General features: G+C 43.7%; 1 protein-coding gene across 7 annotated transcripts in view; it reads right to left on the minus strand.

The window, feature by feature from the left end:
• Nucleotides 1–5,732: 5,732 nt before the first annotated feature.
• GPATCH2L (G-patch domain containing 2 like) overlaps nt 5,733–17,092 on the minus strand; it is a 55,515-nt gene continuing 44,155 nt past the window's right edge. For 4 of the 7 annotated variants that reach the window (XM_053281491.1, XM_053281518.1, XM_053281527.1 and 1 more), the window contains 2 exons: nt 16,772–16,869; nt 5,733–11,245 (listed from right to left, as the gene is read on the minus strand). In XM_053281491.1, coding sequence (XP_053137466.1) covers nt 11,172–11,245; nt 16,772–16,869 — 172 coding nt within the window. In that variant the 3' untranslated portion in view covers nt 5,733–11,171. Of the gene's footprint in view, nt 11,246–12,984; nt 13,226–16,771; nt 16,870–17,092 lie in introns of those variants that run through there. The other 3 variants (XM_053281509.1, XM_053281547.1, XM_053281538.1) reach the window with 3 other exon arrangements.

Consider the following 17,092-nt stretch of genomic DNA (forward strand, 5'->3'; position numbering starts at 1 on the left):
GGGTAAGGAAAGTTCCCCCTTTTACTTTGATTTGAAAAAAAGCTGTGGCTGCAGCAGTAGCTGCCAGGAGAGGGGTAACTGGGCGAGGGGAAAGTTCTTCCTTTTGCCCCTAAAGATTGCTGGTGGCGGGAACGGGCACGGTGGTGGCAGCTGGCTGCAGCTGCATGGAGGACAAGAGCCACACTGTGCCCCCTTTTTTACCTCTAAACCCGTGTAGGTGGCAATGGCAAACTCCAGCTCCTTTCTCCTCCCCTCCTGCTAGCTGACTGAACAGCCGGGCTGTGCTATCTGCGTAGGCTGCAGCCCACTTCCGGCTTTCCTTACATGTGCATTCTAATTGCGTTTCTAGTATTGTGGTTTTAAGTAAACTCCATGCAGTCTGGAGCAAAGAGACTCTCCTGATTTCCCCTTTCAGCTTTCTTTTCACCAAACTCCTCATTTCAGAGAAGTTTCCTATTCCAAAATGCAAAGTGTCTCAGACTTCCTTAGGGATTCTCTCCCCGCATGTATGCTGAATTTGATCACACTATTGTCACTGTTCCCTAAAGGGTCGATGACACTGACATCACGCACCACGTCCTGGGTGCCACACAGGATTAAGTCCAAAGTTACCTTCTCTCTGGTTGGTTCCATGACCAGCTGTTCTAGGGCACAGTCATTTAGTGTATCTAGAAATTTGACCTCTTTATCATTACCTGACTGTAAATTTACCCAGTCTATGTGTAGGTAATTGAAGTCACCCATGATTACTGCCCTGTTTATCCTTGAAGCCTCCCCGAGTTCCTTCTGCAACTCCCAGTCATTGTCAGCATTTTGATCCGGAGGGCGCTAGCACGTCCCCAATAGAACATTTCCTTTCAGGCCTTGTATTGTCACTCACAGGGTTTCTGTGGAGGATTCCGGTCCTCCTAGGTTTTCTTCCTTGGTAGATTCTATCCCTTCTTTAACATACAATGCTACTCCACCTCCAAGGCGCCCCTCCCTGTCCTTTCTATAGAGTTTATATCCAGGGATAACAGTGTTCCACTGGTTTTCACTGTTCCACCATGTTTCTGCTATGCCCACTATATCTATTTCTTCATTAGCAACCAAGCACTCCAGCTCGCCCATCTTGGCTCGGAGGCTTCCAGCATTAGCATATAAGCACCTATATGCTGAATCTCTTACCTCGTGTATGCTATCTTTCTTTTGGCACTTTGAACTATTTGACCAGCTGGCACAGTCTCCTGTCTGCTCTTTATGTTGTTCTACTCTGTCCCCTTCTGTTTTATCTGAATCTTTTATACCCTTGCACCTTAAGGGATGACATTTGCTGAACCGGATACTGCCCAGCTCCTGTTGGGTATTCTCCAGGTGTCTTTTTAAAAGCTGCTCTGCAACCGTTTTTATTTTAATCACCAACTACAAAGAGGCCTCCATCCCCCTGGAGAAATATCTCCTGTATAAAAGGATATGGGCTCATCATCCACAGAATGGCTCCTTACTAAAGAAGCATTTCCCTCTTCCTCAGACTTTTCTCCTCCTTCCCCAAGACAGTCATTCTGACAGCAGAGGCACTATCAGAGTGGGATCCCTCTACCACATCCCCAAAGGTCTCATCTGCATGCCTCTCTGTCTCTCTGAACTTCTCCAGATCCGCCACCTTGGTCTTGAGGGAATGAACTTGTTCCCTGAGAACCAGGAGCTCATTGCACTGAGTACACACCCATGACTTCTGCCCATAGAGCAAATAGTCATTAAAGCAATACACTGGGAAGTGCCCCTTCCCCTGCTGGTTTTCTATCTTCAGAACTGGTTTTGTTGGCTATTTACAGTATTTAGAGATTGTTTATTAGAAAGTTAAGTCTTAGCTGTATTGGTCAGCTATTTAACTGTTCAAACTTCCTTTCTCAAGAATATGAAGGCGAGAGTAGTTCTTACCTTCTCTTTCCACTGGGCTCCTTGTGATCAAGGGGACTTATTTCAGGCTCCCTCTCACACTTGCCCGCTAAACTCCACACAAAACTCCAATGCCCTATTTGCTCTCCCTGTTCACTACGCTCTGTTCACTGAGCTCTTGGGCCCTCACCTCTTATATAGATAGGCTTCAAACTCAGACAGAAATGTGGCCCCTCCCACCAAGTGTGACTCACTGCAGCCATAGCTGACTCCTCCCTCTGTCCCTCTCCAGGCAAGAGAGAAACAACTAAATGCTACAGAGCCCCCAAAGCAAGCCCTGGCAAGAAACACACACATACACAGGGACTTCTCCCTTAAAAAGAAATCAGCCCCTCAAAATCTGCCCTCCCCCTTTTTGTTTGAAGGGAAAAGGCTTCTTGTTGTTTTGTATAGAAAAGCTTGCTTACCTCCATGAATCTGTTTCTGCTCTTCCCAGAGTAGGCTTCAAATATTTGTGCAGTTGCACAAGAGCACTGTTGTGCGAGTGGGGAAACTGCAAATTTAGTTGCACAACAGTTCAGCCATAATGTCTGTACAAATGTTACATTCCACCATGTTGTACAGTATGCCAGCCAGAGAGAAGGGAAGCTCAAATGAACGTTCAGTCTCCAAACCTCTCCATTAGAGGTGTGCATGAAAACAATATGCCTGGTTTGGTTCGAGACCAAACTGGACTTGAGCAGAACCAGGCATGGTCACATTCTCCCCCACAAAAACATACCGCCTGGTTCGACTCGAGTTGACCCAGGCTATGCACAGTGGCCTCCAAAATGGCCACTGTCAGCCCGAAGAGGCCCATAATGGGCCAAACACAGACTAAAATGACATGAACCAGGCTGATTGGAGACCGGGGGAGGGAGGAATCACCAGACACTTCCCTGCAACCACGACAGCACCCCGCCCTGGAGGCAGTTAAGTTGTTTTAAAAAATCTTTTTTTGTTAAAACCCTTGGACTGGCTGGAGAGAAGGGTTGAGTTCGAGCCAAACCGGGTCTGTTTTGGCTTGAGGGCAAGCCCTTAAGCTGGCCAAGTTCAATGTCAGGCCAGTTTGAACAGGTTTGCATATCCCTATTTTCCGTGTCTTTCCCGGTTCTGACTGGGTTTCGTGTAGAATAACTCAGACACATCTTGCATAGGCAGTCATACAGAGAGATGGTAACAAGACCGGCATTGTGTCTTCATGTGCAGAGGTTCACTTGCAGGGACAGAAGAATCAGGTTGCATCCATCCCACAGAGATTTAATATCTAGATGCCCAGCAGAAGAGGAACATCTGCAATATGGGGCAATACTAACTTTATGTGCATTGTCTCAGAAATCCTGGTAAAGTACTTTGAACACACAAAACATGCTAAAGACTATTCTTATTGAGATAAATCTCTGCAATGCCTCTAGACAGCGGAACTTTCACCCAGAAGAGATCCCTACAGTGTTCTCTTTTCCAATATTCCAAAAGCAGCTGAAGAACACCCTATTTATTCAGACATTTGGCCAGATAATTGAATGCACTTTCTCTGCTCTAGTTGCTGTTGATTGGCTGATATCCAGACTAAGGCTGCACATGCAACAGGAAAAGGGCAATTTCCCCTGATCCTCCCTTCCCTCTGCAGCACTCTGTGCCTCCCCAAAAATATGTCCCTGACCTGGACCTGGACCTGCACCTGCCTGTGATGTCCCCCTTCTGGGACTTGCTCGATGTTCGACGGGCCTCAGCGTTTTATGTTGACCGTACTGCCCCTTTCAGGACCACAGCCTTGTTCGTTACATATGGCATGCCTTCAGAGGGGCCTCCTCTCAGTCCATTTCCTCGTGGGTAGTTCAAACTATTAAATTGGCCTACCAGCTTGCCAGCCATCCTCCGCCGGCCCCCTTGAAGGCCCATTCCACCAGGTCTGTTGCTACCTCTACGGCATTCGCTAGGGATCTTCTGTTACTGACCATTTGTCAGGCAGCGACCTGGTCTTCCCCATCGACATTTATCAAACATTATGCCTTGGATGTTAGGGCTAGACAAGATGCCTCATTTGGAAGGTCAATTTTGCAATCAGTACTCAGCTAACTTAGATATTCAGATTTCCTCTTCCGAACCAGCCCTTGTTCCCCCGGTTGTGTTTTTCTATTTTTCTGCAACGTTCAATGGACGTATGTATTTGACACTGAGCCATTTTGGAAGGGCGGTATATAAATCTAATAAATAAATAAATAAATAAATAATAGTAAATGTTTTTTCTTCTGTCATAAGCTCTCTGTACTCCTTTGGGTATTGTGAATGGCTAATTCCAGGATTAACCCCCTGGTCCATGGCTCTGACCCTCCTCCTCAGTTCTCGAGCTTGTTATGCTCCCATCTGTGTGATGGACAGAGACCACTTAGAAGTGTAGGTTGCTTACCTGTAACTGTAGTTCTTGTGGTCATCTGTCCAGTCACACACCCGCACATCCAGCCCCTCACCAGAGCCTTTTTTTTCTCGGTGGACTCCAGAACTAAGGAGAGGGGGTCTGAGTCATGTGACTAGGTACAGGGGGGGAAGGTGCCTAGCTACCTAGTCAAGGCAGACAGAAAATATCTAATCAGCTTGATAGTTTTCTGGACTGTCCTTCCCACTTGTGAGAAGCCCATCTGTGACTGGACAGATGACCACCGGAAGAACTACAGTTACAGGTAAGCAACCTGCAGTTTTCCAGGCTATGGGAAACACCTATATCCGGCTGCAGCGATATTGGGAGATACTGAAAGGCATCTTCTCATACTCCTTGGGAGAGGACAATGGTAAATGTATACTACCAAAGAAAACCACAGGGCTTGAAATAGACTCGATGGCACACTTTACCCTTCAACCATTGTGTGCACATGTGCAACATTAATCTGGATAGCAGCCATTATTTGTTTTAGATGGATTTTATGCCAGAAGCATCTCTTCACTGAAAGCCTTTTTGGGCAGCTGAGCAGGGGCAGGGCAGGACAGGGCAGGGCAGGGCAGGGGGAAGCAACATTTGCATCTCTCTTCTCCCTTTGAACACCTTTTCCAGTTGTATAAATATCTGTTCCTGGGGGCCAGCATTCCCTCTATTTTTTTTCATCTGTGTGCAGAATGAGTTTTGTTCTGGGTGACAGTATCAAGGCAGTGCGCGCACACATGCATTCAGAGTGGGACCTTCCTGATTCAACCTGAGCGGAATCTAAAATTTACTGAGCAGAAATAAAAACAATGTGTTAGCGAGCATGTATGTACACACACGCCTTAGAGGGAACACTGCTAAGGGCAGTGTGACTCTCAGGAACAGATTTATAGTAAAGCATTTTGTGGGGAGGGGAGAGACATGGAAATCACTCCTCTCTCCCCCTCTGCTCAGCTGTGCCAAGAAGCCTTCAGCACAGTGATGCTGAAGGCTTCTTGCACACCCACAGCTCTCCTTTTGACGATGGAGTGCTGTGCATCATGCCAGCCATGCTTCATTATTTTGAAATATAGGGTCACTGACAAAAGGATGGTGTCCAAATGCAAAAATAAATCAAAAATTAAGAATTCTGTGATTTAAAATTCCCAAACACCCCCCCATTGACTACTGCTCTATATCTAGATGGTTCTGCAAGTGTTGTGCATGCTACTAAATTGTGTGTCAGAAGATACACAAGTTACATAATGTGCCAGTTCTACTGATTGCTGCTAGTCCAATCCAACTACTGTAGTGTCAAACTCATGCTACCACACACTTCTTTAGTTAAAAAGGTATTCTGATTTAACAATGCAATTCATTTAAGGGAAACTTCTGAAAGAAAGAAAAGAAATCCATGTCAGTTTGCAGAAAACCTTTATTTGACAAATTAAGCAAGCTGCTATCTAAAAGATATAGTCTTAAAATATAAATTCCAGAGTCACAACATAGCATATATCACTTTCCTAAAGGAGTTTGCAAAGCCCTCATGAGTCCAAGGCTTGCTCAAAGTCCGATTCACCTGCAAGTGACTTTTGCATGGAGACGGGGGAAAGCCTTGCAGATTACAGGGTGTAAAGTTCCTGTGGACGGGGAGCATCTACTTCAATTATTGAAGTGGCATGGGGTACCTGAACAGGGGAAACAGCCCTGCTCAGAATAGCTGCCACAAAAGTTACTCATGAGAGCAGCTTCATGGATTTCAGAGGATGAGCTTAGAATAAGCCCTCACACACAAGCCTTACCATCTCTCACTGAGGTGGTAAACCCACATCTTCACGTAGGTGACAGCTCAATCCACACCCAACAAGCACTATGGAGAGTGGGATTCTATCCTAGTCCTCTTCCTGGCATGAGGAGAGTTCCCTATATGCCAGAACTTTGCCCCCCACCCCAATACAAGGAGCCTCTGATTGTATGAGGCCCCCACCTAGATTCTGGCTACAGCCCTGACACAGGATTACCGCCTCAGTGAAACTAGGCCAGAGCTGCTACCTGAATCAATGCATAGCCTCAATATTTCTAGTTGTGATAGGACTACTGCAATATTACATATAGATTAACACTGGGGGGAAAGGACTATTGCAAAACCAACAGAATCACAAAGCCCCACTGCAGTACCTGCAAAACAGAATTCCCATGAGCTTACTGAACAAGGGGATTTTGGCACCATAAATCTATTTGTCTAGGCAAAGAAGGCGAAAATATTAAAATTCTGTATAGGAGACAGAGGAGTGAAGCCAGGTAGATAGCAACATAACTGGTCATTAGCTTCTTTAACAAAAAAGAACTGACAAAAAATGTAGCATTGATTTTTCTGCTCTAAAAGAATATAAAGTGTATGTTTCTTTTCAGGAATTCAGTCATCAAATGCTACTAACTAGTTGTCTCCCCCAAACACCATGCTATTGATTACAAGAGGAATACTTGGCAGTATTATGCATGCAGAGGTGAGGCCAGGACAGGAAGTGGGCCTTCGGCGGAGATGTGCCCAGAGGGTACAGAGTACAGGTGCATGTGCATCCAGCCCTTATGCTCTACCTACATGAGAGCTTCAGCACAGGCTGGTCCCATCCACTCACACTATACACAGAAGCAACACGGAGAGGAAAAGTGGCAATATTCCATGTTACTGCAAGACAGACAGTGGCTGCTTATTCTACTTCCTGCAGGTCCAGTTTAGTGGCAAACATAGGAGTAGAGGGAAAATCCCACGCAGACAACACTGATACACTAGTAGTCAGGCAGTTGAAGCTGGAAATAACCCAAGTGGCCCAGCTCCCAGATGTGCACAGCAAGCACCATCTTTTGGGGTTCAGGCTCTATGGGCAGCTTCTAACATAGTTCCCCACAGTGCCTCCCGGGTTATTTGAAGCTGCTCCATGCAGCAAGCTGATTTGCACGGACTGGGTTCACTGTGTGAATTTGTTTCCATGCCACTGGCAAACATTGCTCGAGGTTGCAGACAAACTTGTGCCATGGAGGCCAATGCACAAACCAGTAGGTACCAAAACTGCTCACCATGTGGCTCAGTTTCCACATGCAGTTTCAAGCCACCTTCTGTTTGGCAGCTATGTTGTGGGAAGTTGCCCTAAGATCGTCCACTATGATCTTTGCAGTTCTTAAGATTTATCTGCTGTTCAGTCCTCGGGTGAGCAGATGAAGAGAGCCACTGTGTCCAAGCATGGGCCTGCCTAGGGAAAAGGTCAGAGGCCTGCTCTAACTGCCACTGGGTGTGCTGAGTCAGAGGAGAAGCAACACCAAGCGGATACCAACAACAAAAGGAATCTCATATATGAAAAACTTCTGTGGCCAATCTTGCAAAAAAGGTCCACACACAGCAGCAGGCTTCTACATGTGTAGCTAATGCAAACACACATCAGGATGTGTATTCTTCTCCCATCGATAATATACTGAAGGGGCTGGGTGAGCCTCTTGATGTGGATGGGTGCCATCAATTGTCAGCATGTCTCTAGTTGCCCATAATTACAGCTTGATCAGAGCCGTGGAGTAAAGATTAAACCAGCTTATATCCCCCACAATGAACCGTGGCCTGCCTACACACACACACACACGTTAACAAAATATTTTTACACCATATAAGCAACTATACTCAGCTCAGCTGATTACAGGATTTTTTCAGTCACAAAACTTGGTATAAAAGTTAAAATCAAGAACACTGAAGCACATATAGTGCAACATAGAAAAAATTTAAACTTCTCACAAGTTTGTCATTTCTTAACACTTATATACAGAGTCCTGTGGTAGACTCAATTCTGTGATCATAGCTATTTTTGAAGAACACCACAGTTGCAGCTGCCACCCAGATTTTGTTCTCTGCCTTAATTGTTTCCCACTTTGCTGCCTATCACTCCCAAGGAAAAACCATTCTTTAAAATCCATATTCCAGATTGTAATCAGGATGAAGTAAATTTGGACAACTGGCATTATTTGCACAATGTACTCTAGGCACAGAATTGTAGGTTTTTACAACTGTATTCTACAACTGCATGTACTCCTTTGTAGCAGAATTTGAATCCTATTCTGTGCAAATTGTACAGAGCTCTACTTACATGTTATAGCGATTAAGTGATTGTCCTTGTTTTATTTGAGAATCTGACTTGTTCTGTACTTTAATATGTATACCAATGTAAGAGTGTATTTTTAAAATATTAGAAAGAAATGTGTTTTTAAAAAATATTTTATAGGACATGTTTTTAAAACAGAGAAGCTTAAGTTATGGAATTTCAGCAACAAAGTCAAACCAGCACACCCAGGCCTTTTTTCATATTCCTTGAAACTATCAGGTACAGGGGTGGGGTGTTGTATTTTACAGCCATTACATAGGAAATAAGCTGAAAATTGAAGAGATGCAACCAAATAAGGAACTTCTGAAGCTGCAAGCAAGTATCATTTCATCAAGCTTAATTATTTGAATCTTTCATGAGCCATAACTTCTAATTCTCGGCCTACTGAGTAATTAAAAATAGAAAAATGAGTTTTGCAAGATCAGAACACAAGCACAGATGTGGTTGGTGCTGTACACCACACAAAAAGATAGGTCCTATTCATTTCAATGGGCTTTGCACAGGAGACAATAAAAGGACTAATGTGGAAGCAACGCAGTTGTGATGGTGGCTCTCACAACTTCCATCAAAAAGGTGGATTATCCAAATAAATCATTGTGCATCCTTCATATAGGATCAAAGCAGGTAGTTTATCTTGTCAATAACTGAAACAGCACAGAAGGAGTTTACATAAAGAGATCTGAATCTCTGTATGGGATGCATGATTGGTGTTAATGACTTAGGCACAGGCAAGGCTTCGCTAATGCAACTCTACTAGTAAGGCATATGTGAGCTGCTCTACATGATAAACCATGACAAAAATCCATTAACACAACAGATGGTGATCACCAGGGTTGCCATTTTAGCATTTTTGTATACAGTTAATACATCATCTTATGACCATTATCATGCTTTCCATTTTATGAGAGTTATAGGTTAGAGGTCAAAGCATTATGAAGCAAATCATAAAATGCTAACTCAACTACATCTAAAGCAGCAACCATTTGCTTCCCATGGTGGGACATCCATTTGCCCTGTACCCTCCTATGCCACATATCCAATGTTCTAAGTGAAGATATTATTGGCTCTGCAAACACCTCCAGGCACATCTTGTGGGAATGAAACACCATGGAAGGCTTCAGATACATTACTTGAGAAAGCATGAAAAACATGCCCACTGCAAACTGGGCTAAAACAACACAAGCTTAGGCACATGGTCCTTTAGGGCTCCTAAAATTTGATGCTGGTACCGAGGAATTTCAGCTACCTTTGCCCAGCTACTCAAATATATATTGAAGGACAGCAATTAAAAGGAGGAGCTGTAGAGATTAGGCACCACTGGCAGAGCAACGCTCCATCAATGGAAACTCCTTCCAGACATGGAAGGAGAGCTGCGCTCACGTAAGGAGCCCTTCTACTCATGCAAGGAGCTCCTGCAGGAGCACAACACTCCTTCCACTTGCAGAAGGAGCTTCTGTTGATGGGGCGCTACTCTGCCAAAGGTCTAGATGCCATCCTCCTCTCTCTCTCTCTCTCTCTCTCTCTCTCTCTCACACACACACACACACACACACCCACACCATAATGAGCAATCAGAAATGTAGAGTAAAAGGCAGTCAGCCAGTACATACTGCCAAGAAGGGAGCTTCCTTTTTATACTTAAGGAAGCATCCCAATTTGAAGACAACAGAATAAGTGGTTGTACCTGCACAAAGGCTACTTTGAAGTCACGTGTCTAAAAAGGCTATCAGAACAATAACATATAGACTTCAGGTTAATGTCTGATGATTGTTGCAGTAGCTTCCAAAACAGAACAGCCATGGTTGGTGGTCACTGTCATTCACTTGAAGGATTACATATTAAAATCGTCCTCATATGACGGTGCATTTTATGATTCTGCTGACATTATAAGACAGAGGAAAGTGTATTCCTAGCAGGGAAGGAACACTAGTTTAAAACCAATACTATGATAATAGGAGGAAAAACCAGGACAGATAATGCTACATAAAGCTAGCTAATATACACTTCTGAAAGGGGCAAACCCAGTCTCTCTGTTGTAAATGCTGCCCAACAAGCAGTCTTGGAAAATGTTCCCAATATAAAAACATGTGAGTCACCTAATTTAGATAGTGTTGATCCTCTTCTAACCTCCCCTCTAACTGGGGATCCCTGCTGGCTGGCTTATAGGGCTTATGCCTGCCTTCTGTCTCCCCAAAGCACCAACATTAGCATTGAACACAGAATTTTGCTACAATTGATAGGTTTGAGGAAGGAAGAACTTTGCAACAGACAGATATGTGCAATACCAAATAACATTCTGCACACAGACCCAGCAGCCGCTGATAGGTGCTTGGGTTGGAGATGAGTGTGCAATATCTACCTGTCCAGCAACAGCAGGAATATTCAAAGAGTGGAAACCCCTACATCAACTATGTATTTCTACACAGATCTACAAACATGATTTGCAACATGTGTGGAGCGAACAAATCATTCTAGTATAGGCGCATGTCACATGCCAACACTGAAAAGATGGTTATTGCCCATCAAAGCATCTGATGAGGATTCTGATGTACTCTGAAGTCCAACACAGAAGATGCCCAACTGGTTCTGGAAGGAAGAACTGCCTCCATCAAGGTTTAGTCAAGGACCATCTCCTGTGGCTTTTTTTTTTTTTTAAGCTGCCGGGGATAGTGATGGTGCTTCTCTCTGATGAATGGATTCCACCTCTCCAGTCAGTTCTGGTGCCTCTGGGAGTGTGCCAATGGAGGGCCAGGGTCAGCTGCATCTCTGTGGACGGACAAAGCTGCTGGAACACCATAATAAGGAAGGGAGAGAGGAACACAGTGAATAGAAATGTCAAAGCAAGGAACACAGCTACAATTCCACATACCACATATTATTTACCAAGCCCCATATCTCTCTCTCTCTCTCTCTCTCTCTCTCTCTCTCTCTCTCTCTCTCTCACACACACACACACACACACACACACACTCCTATCTTTATGGTTTGTTCATCCTTTTCCTTTCAGCCAGGCTTGTGGGGCTCTAAAGGCAAGAATCACAAGAACCTTGTGGGGCAGTATTTCATTTGTTTGTTTACCGTCCTAAAAGCCAGCCCATTTGCTAACAGATGCCCAGTTTCCTAATCATGTGTGATGTGGGGGGAAGAAGGGGACTCTGTTCAGACAGTCACAATGAAAAACACGTGAACATAATTAATGCACCCTCCCCAGTACCTGGATGGCAGGGAAAAACCAAAGAGTGCTGTTTTAAATGCATGATATATTCGACTCTAGGGCCAAAAAGTTAGCTTCTAAAACTTTTGTGATCTCAGCATGTTAGAGCAACAGGAAGACCAGCTTTTGTGCTTAAGCTAAGCGAGTAACCTGGCCACATAAATCTAGCAGGATTTATTTATCACAAGGGGTGATGCTAGCCAACCTGCAGTTCTTGCAAGTACACATACCCTGCATGCAATATGCACTGAAAAGGGCAAGAAAACAGCTTCTGCTTCTTGTAGAAAAGGGAATCAGTTTTAGGGACAAAGGTGGAGTCTAGTCTAAATACTGGATTATTCTTGCAGAAAATGCAAAGGAACTCTTTTGCCAAAAGGGCAATCGGCACTGAAAGAAAGGAGCTGTAACAAGCCCACCAGGCTGTCAGTGAGGCAGCCTAAACATTCCCCTCATGCCACAGAAGAGGGAAACATGTTCTCTGTGGCCCACTGAGGGGTGATTGAAAGGAACAGAAAAACTGAGCCGGGTCCAGAACACAATGCCTAGAGACCACCGGTGAAAACACCTACTTCCTCATCCCCACAACACCTGGACCATGAGTAAACGGATCAACCACAAGTCAATTCTAACAAGGTTAGAATTCCTAGTTTAGCCTTCAAACAGATGTGTTTCTTTCTACTGTTGGCGCTTCTTACCAAGGTCTTGACCACTGCTCAGCAACAAGCAGGATGAAAAGAGATCTTTCCTGCTTTTGCAATGCAGGATTATGGGTGAATAAACTATAACTGCCTAGCTTGGGGTGTGTGTGTGTGTGTGCTATAGCTGGGTTCATATGGAGGCACTCTTTGCGTGAACCAGTGCCTTTGTGTAGCCTCCACAATTCCTGCAATGACAACTGCTCTAGAGACATGGATTCACACAAACAATGCCTCCATGTGAGCCCACCCAAAGCTCCATACACACCCCCATAGAAGATAGGTCACCGTCATGTACGAACCATACCTCAGCAACTGCAAGTGTTATTGCTATTTATATGCCACTTTTCAACAAAAGCGTTCCCAAAGCAGTTACGTTTTTAAAAAGGAGTAAAAAGGGTCCCTATCCTGAAGGGCTCACAGTCTATACAGAAACACAGAACAGACCCTAGCAACAGCCACTGGCTTCCATTCCTGCTACTGGAGGGCAAGACACACATCTCCAATGGCCTAACTATCATCATCTGAATTCAGTCAAATTCAGCAAAACTTTCTGTAGGTGGGGAGGGGGAGTGATCTATGACAGAGGAAGATTTGTTGCTGCATGTTTAAGAAAGAAGCTAAATTTATCACAATGACAGGGGAGAGTGTTGGCAGAGATTTGAGCTATTTATTCTTTTAGGAAAATCCTATAAAGAATGACATGAGGAAGCCTCTATCTGCAGTCTTGTTCATCACGTTGGTGAGGAGTCCGATAACAGATGTATGCAGTAGCGTGATTTAGTGCCGGGAGCTGGCCCCTGATGTGTATTAATACAGCGGCAAAGCGGAACGAGCCTCTCTTCATCACTCATCTCTATAAAAGAGGTGGAATCCGAGATGGCCCGATGTTAGGCAGAGCAAGCCCATTTGTTCTGCTGACTGATGGAGCCAGCTCAGGCTGTGTCCTTCACCTCTGTGGGGCACTCGGGTTGCATAAAAGGAGTTCACTGAAGCAGGACCTGGTCAACAAGTGAAATGAGAGCAGCAGGGCTCAGCCACCAATCTATTGTGGAGGAACCATCTTGCTCAGGAGGGGCATCCTTGCCTGCACAAACTCCCTAATCTCAAGCCTAGACCTGATTAACTCCTATCTTTCAACTGAAGGCTCAAAAATCCATCATGTGGCTGCATCTACAGGAAAGAAAATGGAGGGAGAATCCAGTGACCAGGAATGTGCATCCCTCACACACCACACAGAATCTGGAAAGGTATTCTGCTTCCTTTTAATACCCATTTCCAAACACATGTTAAAAAGCCAATTTCTAACTCAGAATATAGGGAATATGTCTAGAGGTTCAAACATGCTCTTGACAACCTTTCAAGGGTAAAGCTTCAGTACTCTGTGCAGATCTGAATCGTTCTTTACAATTCATACTCTGCTCCAGTTGTCTGGTAATTGAGGTTCTAGACAGAGATTTAATATCAAGTCAAACTCCTTTGGTTGGACCTTTTGCCCAAAAGCATCTCTCAGGGTCAAACTAGATGCAACATAGGAGCCACACACACACACGTGTGTGTGTGTGTACATACAAATACACAAATGATAAGTGTGGCTCCTTTGTTGCATGCACACGCACACGCACACTCACTGACTGGCCGGAGGACTAATTACTACATCTCCCACACCTGGTTATTTCAGGCACTTTTCTTCTCAGCCTGGCTCTGATACCAGAAGTAATCTAAGCTAGGAAGAAAAGAGGTAATCTAGGCAGGTAAGAACCAGGCGTGGAGAGCTAAGGTAGGGGTCTAGTTCACCTCACAATTGTGTCTAGGGATGTGCAGAACGTTCTGCGTTCGGAACGATCTGACTCAAAAAGGGCCATTTCGAGTGTTCTGAGCTTGGAACGGAACACCCGTCAAATGAAGGGCCTGTTCCGGGTTCAGAACACAACGGCTTGTTTCGAGTCAGAACGTTCCAAGCACTCCGAGCGGCATTTTGGACTCCAAAATGGTGCTCAGAAGATTCCGAGTTGGAATGGGGCCGTTCCATTGGAACAACTGGCTCGACCAGTTATTTCAGCTAAATGTACCGTGGATCTAGCATTCCATTCTGAGCTCTGAATGGAGCACTAAATCCGTTTCATGCACATCCCTAATTGTGTCCCCTTTTATGTACTTTATACTCATGCACACATTTTACACATGGACAGAACAGACATATGAAAAACTATGGCTACCCTCCATAACATTTAGTTTGGCTCTTAGAACAAACATTTTTCTCAAAAGGAGCAGAATTTTTCAAAGTTGTTAAACTCAAAGCTCATCCAGATTACAAACAGAGCAAATCTTACTGTTTAGTAGTTCTCCAAATGCTAAGTAGTTGTACCTGAGTAGTTTGCCAGTTACTGGCAAAAATTCCACAACACTTTTGCAAACCAAAATACAAAGTCAACACATATATAATTTCCTTACTTTTAAGCTCTGGGGCACAAAATTTAGGGTTTGGGGGGCTGAATTTAAAGGAACTCCATCAGAATGCTCAGGGTATTATTTAAACCTTACTCCAATGTGTTTCATGGTTGTGTTAAATTTTGCTTTAGTCCCAAGAGGACGACACTGGTTAAATGCACAAAGACAGTTCATTTGTATTACTTTCCCAGAAGACATCTGGATGTGGCCTATAAGTTCAAAATACTGTAGTTATACTTAGGTTCAAATGATATTATGATATACATTCTGTAACATACTGAAATTATTAAAGCAGGCCTCCACAAATTCACTTGCCAGCTTGCTGGAGTAAATGTTTTTTTGGGGTGAGGGAGCCTGTTCAATGAGACATCAGAACCACACCATTTCCTCCCTGCCCTGCAGAAATGTATTTATTTATTTATTTGTCTGTTGCATTTCTATACCGCCTTTCATTAAAAACAACCCCAAGGCGGTTTACAAAAGTTAAAAACATACAATAAAACAACAATAAAAGTATTACGCTAAAACAAACCAAATTTGAAATCTATAAACTACAACCATAAAAACAATACACAGATAAAAACACAAAGAAACAGCAATAAAAACAATTATGTAAAAGCCTGGATAAAAAGCCAAGATTTAACATATGGAGCTAATGCACATATGAACAGAATACACACAGGAAGTAGTGTACAGACAGGAACATCAGAGAACAAGAGCTAGGAAAAATGGAAAACAAAATATAAATGGCAACAAAGAAACCCCATAGGCCACACAGGGAGCTGATTCTTTGGAACTTCTCATTTTGGGGTTGTCTTCCTGAGAGCAATTCATTGATGCTTCAGTTTATTTTAATAACAACAATTCATATTTTCTTGTTAAAAGAAAATGCTTTCCCATTAGATTCGGGAATTCTTCTTGACAGGTGTTCTCTAACTCCACAACCCACATAGACTTGGAATAAAGCCACATTTCTTTGCTATCTAAGAAAGGCTCATTTCCTTCTGCAACTCACCAGGTGAACTAGCACATCCTCTGTGCCCTCAAGAACAACACAGTTTCTCCTCAATGAGAGAGAGATGCTCTTCAGACCAAGTGCCCAGAGATGGGCACCAGAGGGAAGTCAACACCTAGCTTTTACTTCCCTTTATGAAAAGCTTTCTAAAGAGCCCACTACTAATTGTTAGACTCTATAAATGCTGTGCTTTGACATGTCTAAGTAAACCAAATTCTATGCTAAGGCCAAATCCTACAAGCTGTATACTTATGTAAGTTAAGCCAGGATTGCATTTAATTATTTCTTTGGCATAATAAATTCTGCTCATTTTAGCCACAGAAGACGTTATAAAGGGAACCAAAACCCCATCCCTGGCCACCAGATGCCTTTATCCAGGACTCTCAGACACTGTGACACTTTCAAAACATACTGTCACAACCATAATAGCCAACACTTGGTGAGATTCTCAAGGTGTCAACTTCTACAGGCAACACCTCTGCTAACTTGGCAAAGAGGCACCTTTTAACATGGTGGTTCTCTTTATTTAGCAGGGGGAGAGTAACTGGCCCTATCCACCCCCAGCACAGTACCTCCAATGGCTGTTGGTGGTATCTATCTTATGTTTCTTTTAGACTGTGAGCCCTTTGGGGACAGGGACCCATCTTATTTATTTATTTATTATTTCTCTGTGTAAAGCGCTCTGAGCCATTTCTGAAAGCGTGGTATAGAAATCAAACAAACAAACAAACATAAAATGCGACATCTGTGCAGTACAACTGCAGAATACACATACTGCTGTCCTAGGACAACGGCTTTTGGGTATCTTTGAGAAGAACAGATAGGACACATTTATCTTTTAAAACGCAGATCTTCCAATAAATATTAAATAGTTACTCCTTTAAATCTATAGCACCCCTAATAATTACCATGTTATGGTGCATTTAGCCAATTTACCTGAGGCTGGGCTTGAAAGAGAGGCAGTTGCTATTACTGGCTTCCTCTTCCTCTTGATGTCTCTTGAGCATGGAGGTCCCAGATGTATATTAGCCTGCCTAAAGAGGATGAAAAATGCTATTGATTAAAAAATTAAGGCAACAACATCCTGATGGCCCCTGTAGAAAGAAGGCATCAGCCAAGCAACCTTTAATGATATTACTACTTCAGTCCACACCTTTTTCTTCCAATGAGCAGCCCTCAAAAGAGCAGCAATGCAGTGAATTCACACACTGCACAGAAACCACCAGCATAGCCTATATGAACACACAGAGAATAGCT

This window comes from Hemicordylus capensis, chromosome 1 (genome assembly GCF_027244095.1).
Source record: "Hemicordylus capensis ecotype Gifberg chromosome 1, rHemCap1.1.pri, whole genome shotgun sequence".
In the NCBI taxonomy this organism is placed as follows: domain Eukaryota; kingdom Metazoa; phylum Chordata; class Lepidosauria; order Squamata; family Cordylidae; genus Hemicordylus; species Hemicordylus capensis.